Below are 9,737 nucleotides of genomic sequence, written 5' to 3'. Positions count from 1 at the left end.
TTTTTTTTCTCGCTTCCTGGTCGCGGCCACAGGCAGTTAGCTAATCAGTCTTTTACTTTTAAAATTAACTCTGTTTAAGCTGCTGATGGGTGTTGCAACTATATCAAACTTCTTGGCGAATCCCACCACTACCTGCAAGTGTACTTTACTAATCAATTGGACTGTTCATCGTTGTGGAAACGAATTAACAAATTAGCAAGCTAACAACAACAACACACTTTCTATCGGTATCCAGGAGGTTTGTTAACAAGATGCACCACCATCGGACTGACTAACTCTTCTGTGGAGCAGTAATGTCACTTAGAAGGGCCCTGGTGGACTGTGCCGTGCTGTCTTTGCAGGATCCATGTGTGTTCTATCCCTCTTGTAAAGGCTGCTTCTCCAGGATACACACACAAGCAAACACAGCGAGGTAAGTGAAGCTGCCTGCCAAGAAGATATCAATCACCTACTGTATATCAGATACACTGTTCCCTAAATCTAATAATCTTTCTGTTGGACATAGTATACTGTTTATTCTCTGGGAATCTGAGGTGGATGGGCACCTCTCGCTCCCTGTAATCTAATGGTTCCTCCCAAGGTTTCTTCCTATCTATGTTTTTTTTCCTTGCCACTGCTTTTGAGCAATTTTTTAGGGTAGAAATCCCTATGCAGCCTAATACTGTCTGATTGATTGCTCATGGTATTCATTCTTGATCCAGTGTCTGATGGCTTTATGATTATTTGTATCCCTTGTAGATGCAGATGTTCCAAGTGTGGGTACACCTGTCTGAAACAGCATGTTGACTACAGGTACCGGCTGTCACTGAGGGTGACCAGGAACAGCCACATATTTGGGATGACGGTGTTTGGAAGCTGCCTGAACCCACTCTTTGGCATCCCTGCCAGTGGCCTGCAGAGGTAAACATATTGTACTGGTCAGGATTAGAATGGTTTAAAGACAGCTGTGATGCTATGATCATAGATTTGTTTTAGTGTAGTAGAATTGGAGAGGGGATGGGTATGGAAGTTGTATGTACAGTGTGTGGTCTTTGGAAACAAAAGTCAGATACAAAGTAGATCAAATAAAAGCATCCAAGTATCTCCTTCTACAGGAAAATCCATTGTGTTGTGGCATTGATCTCCTGTTTCGGTTGTGTGCTTGTATTTGTAGGCTGGTAGAGGACTCAGAGGGGCTGCGGGGAGCACAGGACACACTGTTGATCAAGGCAGTGGAAGACTGTTTTGTGGGAAGACATTTTGTTTTTGGGATCAAGGTATAGCAGAATATTGACGGTAATATTTAAAAATGTTGATCATGACATTGTAACAGTGAATCTGAACCCTCTGTGTTGTGATGTCTCCCTCCTATAGGTATCTCCTACTGACCGGTTGGTTAGCTCCCTGTCTGACCCTCACACCCACCCTCCCCTGCTTGGCTTCAGTAAAGAGACAGGCCAGTTCATCGCAAGCCAGATCATTCTCCCCAATGCCTCTGCCCCAGGCTGTTCTGTGATCAGTTATTACAAGGCACTCCTTCAACAAGCAGCTGTTTGTACTGACACCAATACAGTCCCCCAGCCCCCTGCTTCTCCACTGAGGCTCCACCACTCCCCCCTCAGCAGCTTCAACAACACACTGCCCTCCTGTGGTCACTCCCAGTCCCTGTCACTGCATCATGATCAAACCCTTACCCCCACGGCGCCCTGGCAACAGTCACTGGGGCTAGTGACGTCGTCAGCAGAGCAGGAGGAGGGATGCAGCTTTGATGACAGTAGAGGTGACCTCACAGGCCGACAGAGAGACAGCCAGTGCTGGAGTACTCCTGGTGATGTTCCTGTGAAGCGCAGTGTCTGTGAGGAGGGACAGGGGGAAGGCAGAGAGGAGCAAGTGACATCCTACACATCAACCTGTGAACCCAGACGACAAGTCCGTGAAAGGAATAGCTTCTGGAATGTTCTGTCCTCGTTCTCTGACTCCCCTGACTCCCCTGTTCACAGGTCTGCTTCACATTCCCCCGCTACTCTCTCATGGCCTGGTCACCCTGAGTCTCAACATACTGGGAATCTACCATCCAGCACCAGGGTTAGGGGGACTTCTGACAAAGAGAAGCATCTAGTCGTGGACAACAGGCCTTTGTGTGTCCCTGAGGCCTTGTCAGTGTGTGAGCAGAGCACTGATTCACCAGACTCTGTGGCCTGGGAGGACCTACCCTTCTCTGAGAGTCTGGGGATGTTTGTGTGTGAAGCAACTGAAGGGCTTGCCACATCCCCTAAAACTGAGTCAAACCTCATGATTAGAAATCTGGAGAAAAGTACGAGTCATACATCACATGGGTGTTCACATGCTAAAACGTCATCAAATGAATCACATGTCACATGTTCTCATATTGACACTCTCTCCACGTATACTGACTCACGCAGGACTTTACTGGACATCACAAATACGACTCAGATAAACTATGGTGACATCAGTCTTCATTCAGATAACCAAACCTGCAGTGACCTTAGGATGACTCTTAGGAATGATTTTGGTCCCCCTGGGTGTGAACGGGAGGGGGATGTTGTCAGTGTGTCTCTGGAGAAATATGAAGGGGGTAAGGAACAGATCCGCTCATTTGACTCTGAAGATAAGTACAACTGCTCTGCAGACCTTTTCCACTGTTCTCAGATCAGCATGACCGCACACATGCCTGACACAGACACACACCCACACCCACCTGACACAAGCACACAGCCCAGGTCCGATGCACACAGTCTAAATGGTAATGACATCAGTGCCCTAGAACATTCCGAGTGTTCGCACTCTCTTGACTTTGTCCCCTTCTCCCAGTCCACCCCTATAGCTAAGAGAGGCCACGTAAGAACACCCTGGAAAATGGCGCCCAGACACTATGTAGTGACTCAGCAGTGTCTGAGGTTAGGGAAAAGGATTCTGAAAGGACCACTAGAGAGGAGGAGGGACAGTTTGAGTGTGCGTGACATGAATACCAGTGTGTGTGATGATGATACTGAGTTGGTCCCTCCTACAAACAGAGCCCGGTGCTCGGTTACGCCCCGACAGATAAAGCGTTCCGTTCGGGACGACTGTAAGAGGACCCTTCTGGACAGACGTACAACGCCTCAACGCCTCCTCTCAGGTCTGACACACAGGCAGAGACGGAACTATGGGGGTTTAGACTGTGAGGAACCAGGGAGCTGTGAGGGGAAGGGATCCACTAAAAGTACATCTGTTGAAGAGGGCAGTCTGTGTAGATCTGTCAGTCATTCCCTCCATGATGGGAGCGAGGCATGTGACTTTTCCAGAGACCTGTTTTCTGACTCATTCTGAGGGTCTTAAAAAGATGTGGATGGCTTAGAGGCACATGTGTGTATTGTACAGTATGTCCTGTATGTCCCAAGTTATCCCTCAGGGATGCCTCAAGAGTTGTTACTTCAATGTATTTGATTGAATACCGTTATTATTCAAATTAATCCACTAAGCCATTTCACCAAAATGCTGTTGTAAAAAGAACATGCTCTCAACTTTGTAGTTAATGATGCGTTAATTCAACTGTGTTGAATTGTATGTGCATCCTGATTTTTATCGACAATGTTGACGATATCGACAATAATGACAATGTTTTCTCTCATCATCTCATGTCAGAACAATAAAATACAATCTGAAATAGTGTATGGTGTTTCGGCCTTTACTACAAATACCATGATGCAATTCGCCATTCTTTTTACTACTTCCTTGCCCCTGCATTATATCGGAGGAAACCCCAATTGCTCTTCCTTTCTCAACATGGCACCGAAGGCGAAGAAGGAAGGTTTGTGAACCTTGACGTTTTTTCTGTTTAAAACTCCTCAAATTGTACAACTATACGTGTTGTCTTTACTTATACGCAACGATGAGTGTTAACTCCCTATAATCGTGTAAAAACATGAACGCACTGAGGTATTTAATGCGTCCAAAATCATCGGTTTGGACCAGCCAGGTCGCCTGCGCGAAGTCGGGTTAATTCAGTTGAGCTAGGTAACGTTAGCCAGCTGAAGCCTTGCGTGGGCCACGTTTGTATTAGCTGTATTGGGACAATGCCTGCCATTGCAATGGGGTGACTACGCACATTGCCCAAAGTGTGTTTGTCCGATAGTTTATAGTTGGCCACATCGAGAGATATTACTGTGGCGGTGTTGACAGCATGGCCCGGTTCTATCATCATGAACACACGTGAAGAAGCGGACAGCAGTACGGGCTAGCTAGCTAGCTAGTTAGCCAAGATGGTTGAGTGGCCTCCTCCACTGTACTGTAAGCAACTAACATTACGCTATAAGGCCATTTAATGTGAGTGTTTAACGTTTGCAGTACATGGTTATAGCTATCTAAAATCTATTTTCTATTTGTCATCATTATACGACCACGGGATACGTCTAGGGAAGACTGGATCGTAGCTAGCAATGGACTGTCAACAGCCATTTGCGTGGTGCTCTGAAGTTGGTCTGATAAAGAGACCCTAGCCAATTGCATACGCTGTAGCAAGTTCTAAGGCTATATTTCAGCAATTTGAGATGATGCAGATGATGATTATTATAGCGATCAAAGCTTGATATACCATGAAATGACCTACAATACTGATGCACCATCGATCTTCAAACAGTAGACTCAGGTTTCTCTGGACATGGGAGCTTAGTGCCCATTCATTCTGTGGTGGGATGGCTAAGGTCTTGAATTAGGGAACATTATTGAAGGTACATGATATACTCCAAGATTGTTAGGTTGTTATACAGATTTGGTACCCCCCTCCTAAACTACTATGCATTCTTGCTCCCTAGCTGTCCCGGCCAAAACAGAGGCCAAGTCAAAGGCCCTGAAGGCCAAGAAGGCTGTGTTAAAGGGCGTCCACAGCCAGAGGAAGAAGAAGATGAGGACATCTCCTACCTTCCGTCGCCCCAAAACCCTGCGTCTCCGCAGACAGCCCAAGTACCCCCGCAAGAGTGCGCCACGCAGGAACAAGTGAGTACACACTGCAGAGTTGCGACGCGCAACTTCACTGTTTTGTTTAGTCGCTTAGCTCGGTGCAAATGATGGTAACAGCGATCAAAGTATGAAATACCATGTGTCCAACATTATAAACCACTGATGCACCTTAAGAGTGATTTTAGTGAGTTAAAGGCTGATCCACCAATTTGGCATCAGAAACTATTTGTGAAACACTGTACTAATGAATATTCCCCTCACAGGTTGGACCACTATGCCATCATTAAGTTCCCTCTGACGACAGAGTCCGCCATGAAGAAGATCGAGGACAACAACACACTGGTGTTCATCGTTGACGTCAAGGCCAACAAGCACCAGATCAAACACGCCGTCAAGAAGCTGTACGACATTGACGTCGCCAAAGTCAACACGCTCATCAGGTACTGACGTATGGTCAAGTAGGCTGCATGGCGTGTCTAGTGGCTTCAGTTTTTCATCTGAGAGGAGAAGGCTCTTTTAGAAACTATTAAACTGTTGGTTCTTTCCCAGTGTAAGTGATGTAAAATATATAAATGTCTGATGTTGTGATGTTGTCAAAGGAACCACTGATACACATGGGAAACCGAGTCACACGGTGACCTCTAAGATAAAGCTATACACAGTGAAATAACATCCTTCACCTCTGACCTCAGGCCCGATGGCGAGAAGAAGGCGTACGTTCGTCTGGCTCCAGATTATGATGCGTTGGATGTTGCAAACAAGGTAAGATCTGCAACCAGCACTGGACAGGATTGCAGTTGGGAAACTAGGGTGCATGTCAAGTGAAAGCAGTATGGCGTATTTCTACGAGGTTTATCTTAAAAGGAAAAGAGGAAAGCATTATAACAGGTCACAGTGGACTGAGGGACCCTCTTTCCTGTTCGCCATTTAGCTTGAACCCACTGCACTGAGTGATGGAATGGGGTTATACAAAGACGGTGACAGAATGTATCTGTTAATCCCCCCCCCCAAGACATTGTCTACCATTACTGGTCTGAAGGAGTTGCAGTCAAATTGGGAGAGGGGCATGAGAGATTCTGTGCAATTGATGTAAATTATGCATGTCTGATTGTCTGTGATGCATACAAAGGAACCACTGATGCCAGAATCATAGCCTGCACAGCTCTCTCTTCAGCTGTCAAACACCTTGTTAACACCTGTTCTATTTTCTTCCAGATTGGCATCATCTAAACTGCTGCTGGGGAGGTGTACAAAGAAATAAATGTTTGTAAAAACTATAAATGGTGACTCTGTTCATTTCGGATTGACTGCACAGATCAACTGAAGATGCATGTGCATGATGACAAAAGATGAAAACATATGATACACACATGAATAGACTGATGACATTTGCACCATTATTTTACAAACCACAATTGTTAAGGTATTATAAGAGTAGAGCAACTATCTTAAACATACTTTATTTTATATGTATACCATGTTTTAGTGCTGCTGTGTTAGTTGGGTATGATGATGGCACCTGTTTCAATACATACCTATTGGAGCACAAGCGTTTCTCAAGAGACGAGGGATAGTGTAAAATAATGTCTTAACATAAGTGAATTGCGTTTTAATTTGTCTCCACTTAAGTCAAATACATTTCAGCAAGGAAAAGCTTGAAGTGTACATTGGTCAATCGTTGTAAAAAAGACATGATGCGACAATGGAATTTTATTCCAAGGATTTCTTTTTTTGTCTTGCACAGTACAGTACACACAAGGCCTGTCTAACCTGTGCCATGTAAGGTCTATACATACAAGAGTAAAATGGCTAGCATTTCATAGTTAGTCAACTGGGTCACTACACTGGTGTGTTATTGCAGTTCCGGTGTGTTTGTTCATGGGTGTCAGTCCGTAGCAGCACGTAACTCGGGTCATCATGGCTTGCAGAACGAGAGTGCCCTCTGCTGTCTCAGTAGAAATGGAGCTGTTGGGCTTTGGAAGTTGAACACTCCAGGGTTGAACTCCAGTTCCCTTAGCAGGAATAATTAAAAATTGACCATGTGCTCCCCTGTTTAACAAAATACCATCACAGCATATATATATATATATGATGTGTGTTGTAAACCTCATTCAAGTAAAACTTTTCTAATCTGGGTTTGCCTTCAGATTATACATATCATAGGTGTTCTACAACAGTGTTCAATGCAACCGTCCGTATTTTCATACTCCTGGATCTCTGGGTTTGCCAAAGAGCTGTAGCTGTTCCATGACAATTAATGCCTGCAGGCTGTGTGAGTTGTAGAGTAGGTTAGCCTAGTCCTTGTGGAACTTGTCAGACTTGCTGTCAGTGCTTTTGTCATGACAGCACTGGTTGTAATAGAAGTCAGCTCGAATTAACCGCCACAGGTACACCAGCATCATCACGTTCATTATCATTATGGTGGCCAGTAGTGGGGGGGCGTGGTCAAGCCATGTGTAGTTGTTGATGATGTAGTAGGTGAGGTAGAACTGGGCCCCCAGGCGGAAGGATACAAAGGTGAGGAGGTTGAGCAGTTTGATCACGGTGTACACACGTGAGGTGTTAGCCACACTGGCTAGCTTTAACATCTGTCTGGAATGCAGAAAGACGCTGTTGACCTCCACAAACAACGCCACAACCATCCCTGCCACATACCGCCGCTGCTGCACAGAGTACAGAAAACCCCACAGCACCTGTAGACACACAAACACACACACTAAACATCTTTTAGAGGTCAGGGGAAGAGAGGTTAGGGCCTTTTATGGATTCATAATGAGAGGACAGGGGTTAATGTTAAGGAATGCATGATATGGAACACTCACCAGAATGTGATGGAGCAGGAACTCCCATGAACCTCTTGCATAGCCGCTGAAGATGATGTCACCTGCATCCTGTATGAAATACCCTGGTACAGAAAGTACAATATAAACCACAGGGGGTACCACAAAACACAACCCCCCTGCTGTGCCTCCCCCATTCATGGAGTGAGCTTCTACCTTACTCCACTGGGGAGGAGCACAGGTACACACAGGAAGGCGGGGCTAGGCTACTGTTGTTGTCTTATCAGAAATAGGTAGAATGCACATTCACGAAAGAACCAAACCCATGCTATATCTAGAACACACACTTGTTTCTCTCCATCTACATCTCTCAGACACACAATGCTAAGTGAGGTGGTTATCACATTTTCAAACATCAGTTGGTTTGGGTGGGAAGGAGGGAGGGAGGGGGAGAGAGAGAGAGAGAGAGAGAGAGAGAGACATTACTACACACCTATGTGACCAAGTTAATCTTTTTTTATCACCTCCATACAAGAGCATGGGCCACACCCCAAGAGTCAACACACACACACACACACACACACACACACACACACACACAATAATGTCTTCTCCACCATTTCTGTCCCTACCTAAGCAGGTTCGGGTACACATAGTGCCCTCTGACCCTGCCTGCTGTGGGAGGAAGAAGAGGAGGAGAAGGAGGTAGAACAAGAGGTGAGCTCTGACCTGATGAGACACAGACCAGCAGATAGGAGAGAGGGCTGATAGAATGATAAAGATCCCCCACGATGACTGGAGACTGGACCACACTGGAGAGAGGGAGGCCAAGAGAGAGGGGGACAAAGACAGGGGGATCAAAATATAATCAGAGACAATGCTGACCACACCTGACCGACCAAAGAGATTTAGCTGTGTTATTGTGTAATGCAATTGCAGTATTGTGTGTGTGTGTGTGTGTGTGTGTGTGTGTGTGTGTGTTTCTCACCACGCGATGGCCCAGACTCCAGTAAGTAGTGAGTGGACCATAGAGACACACAGGTTCCTCCATTTCCAAAGCCTCCAGGGTATTTTTTCCACGGCAACCGGCCGTGGCAGGGTTCCCAACAACCGGTGGAGCAGGCGAAAGAGCAGTGAAGACACAACCACACACACATACGGCCACCGTTCACAAACTTTCGCACAGACATTCACACAGCGCACTAACACCTCCATCCTCACGTTAATCCCTCCCGGCGCACTCTTGGTTGATCACAACTGCTTTTATTTGACTCTCTTCTTCTCCACTGTCTGTCTCATGTTATAACTTGTACTTCTAGTTTTCCTTTACAAGCAGCACTCCTTTCTCTGAAGTCCTACCTTCTGAAATGCTTGTGTTCTGTCCCTCCCTCCCTCTCTCACTCACTCACTCACTCATACTACACTGATCTCCCTGTCTGGTGAGTGAAACGTTTGCAGTGGGTGTGGTCATTGTTAAGTTGATTTGAGCCCCTGACTGGTGGTTGAGCAATAATGCACTCATACATCGGCACTCATACAATGTCCAAGGGAGTGGACTGAGCAGTGTGTGTGTGTGTGTGTGTGGTCAGTTCAGAGCATAGATTGTTTGTTCAGTAATGAGATGTAAACACAGAATAAAGTTCACGTCATGTGAATTCCAGTGTTGCTTGTCAAATGTATGTATAGTTGTATAATGAATTCTAGTTCTAGCAGTGATTAGTGTGATGTCAGACTACTGTAACACTTACAGTTTTTCTCGATCACTTACCATTTGTGTCAACGTTTTAATAAAACAATTTATTTTGCACATGCCCACCACAGTAGCATGCACAACAGTAACATTGTTAGCAAACCAGTCATGCAAATGTTAAGCACCTTTTTGAAAACAGTTAACAAAACCCTCTACGTCAGACACAAAAAAAATAAGTTGAGTGTGTCAAACAAAATGGACTTATTTCCCTCTACCCTATAGCTATTTCTCCCATTATAGTGAATCTCTACTCCATACATGTAAACCCT

General features: G+C 45.4%; 3 protein-coding genes across 3 annotated transcripts; 2 read left to right on the top strand and 1 right to left on the bottom strand.

The window, feature by feature from the left end:
* The first annotated feature begins 99 nt into the window (after positions 1–99).
* Positions 100–3,651, top strand: ddias (DNA damage-induced apoptosis suppressor). Its single transcript, XM_083665148.1, has 4 exons — positions 100–412; positions 739–900; positions 1,154–1,256; positions 1,354–3,651. The coding sequence occupies exons 1-4, from the start codon at positions 294–296 to the stop codon at positions 3,307–3,309; spliced, it is 2,340 nt and encodes a 779-aa protein (XP_083521274.1). The 5' UTR covers positions 100–293; the 3' UTR covers positions 3,310–3,651.
* Positions 3,652–3,745: 94 nt separating this feature from the next.
* On the top strand, positions 3,746–6,219 carry rpl23a (ribosomal protein L23a). The gene is made up of 5 exons (XM_083697515.1): positions 3,746–3,790; positions 4,794–4,974; positions 5,202–5,378; positions 5,631–5,700; positions 6,154–6,219. The coding sequence occupies exons 1-5, from the start codon at positions 3,766–3,768 to the stop codon at positions 6,166–6,168; spliced, it is 468 nt and encodes a 155-aa protein (XP_083553641.1). The 5' UTR covers positions 3,746–3,765; the 3' UTR covers positions 6,169–6,219.
* Positions 6,220–6,221: 2 nt separating this feature from the next.
* On the bottom strand, positions 6,222–9,071 carry LOC310825075 (TLC domain-containing protein 1-like). The gene is made up of 4 exons (XM_083697514.1): positions 8,707–9,071; positions 8,448–8,530; positions 7,761–7,843; positions 6,222–7,631 (listed from the first exon to the last, which is right to left on the bottom strand). The coding sequence occupies exons 1-4, from the start codon at positions 8,931–8,933 to the stop codon at positions 7,233–7,235; spliced, it is 792 nt and encodes a 263-aa protein (XP_083553640.1). The 5' UTR covers positions 8,934–9,071; the 3' UTR covers positions 6,222–7,232.
* Positions 9,072–9,737: the final 666 nt, after the last annotated feature.

Source organism: Argentina silus, assembly GCF_951799395.1.
Source record: "Argentina silus genome assembly, chromosome: 2".
Taxonomy (NCBI): Eukaryota; Metazoa; Chordata; class Actinopteri; order Argentiniformes; family Argentinidae; genus Argentina; species Argentina silus.
This window is presented reverse-complemented; position numbering and strand designations above follow the sequence as displayed.

Bases quoted from the DNA above. Each gene is read 5' to 3' on its own strand.
- ddias (XM_083665148.1), top strand. From the start codon at position 294: ATGTCACTTAGAAGGGCCCTGGTGGACTGTGCCGTGCTGTCTTTGCAG. The intron at 413-738 runs GTAAGTGAAGCT...TATCCCTTGTAG, and splicing joins ACACAAGCAAACACAGCGAG to ATGCAGATGTTCCAAGTGTG. The intron at 1,257-1,353 runs GTATAGCAGAAT...TCCCTCCTATAG, and splicing joins ATTTTGTTTTTGGGATCAAG to GTATCTCCTACTGACCGGTT.
- rpl23a (XM_083697515.1), top strand. From the start codon at position 3,766: ATGGCACCGAAGGCGAAGAAGGAAG. The intron at 3,791-4,793 runs GTTTGTGAACCT...CTTGCTCCCTAG, and splicing joins ACCGAAGGCGAAGAAGGAAG to CTGTCCCGGCCAAAACAGAG. The intron at 4,975-5,201 runs GTGAGTACACAC...TTCCCCTCACAG, and splicing joins AGTGCGCCACGCAGGAACAA to GTTGGACCACTATGCCATCA.
- LOC310825075 (XM_083697514.1), bottom strand. From the start codon at position 8,933: ATGGAGGTGTTAGTGCGCTGTGTGAATGTCTGTGCGAAAGTTTGTGAA. The intron at 8,531-8,706 runs GTGAGAAACACA...CCCTCTCTCCAG, and splicing joins GGAGTCTGGGCCATCGCGTG to TGTGGTCCAGTCTCCAGTCA. The intron at 7,632-7,760 runs GTGAGTGTTCCA...GTGTGTCTACAG, and splicing joins TCCTGCTCCATCACATTCTG to GTGCTGTGGGGTTTTCTGTA.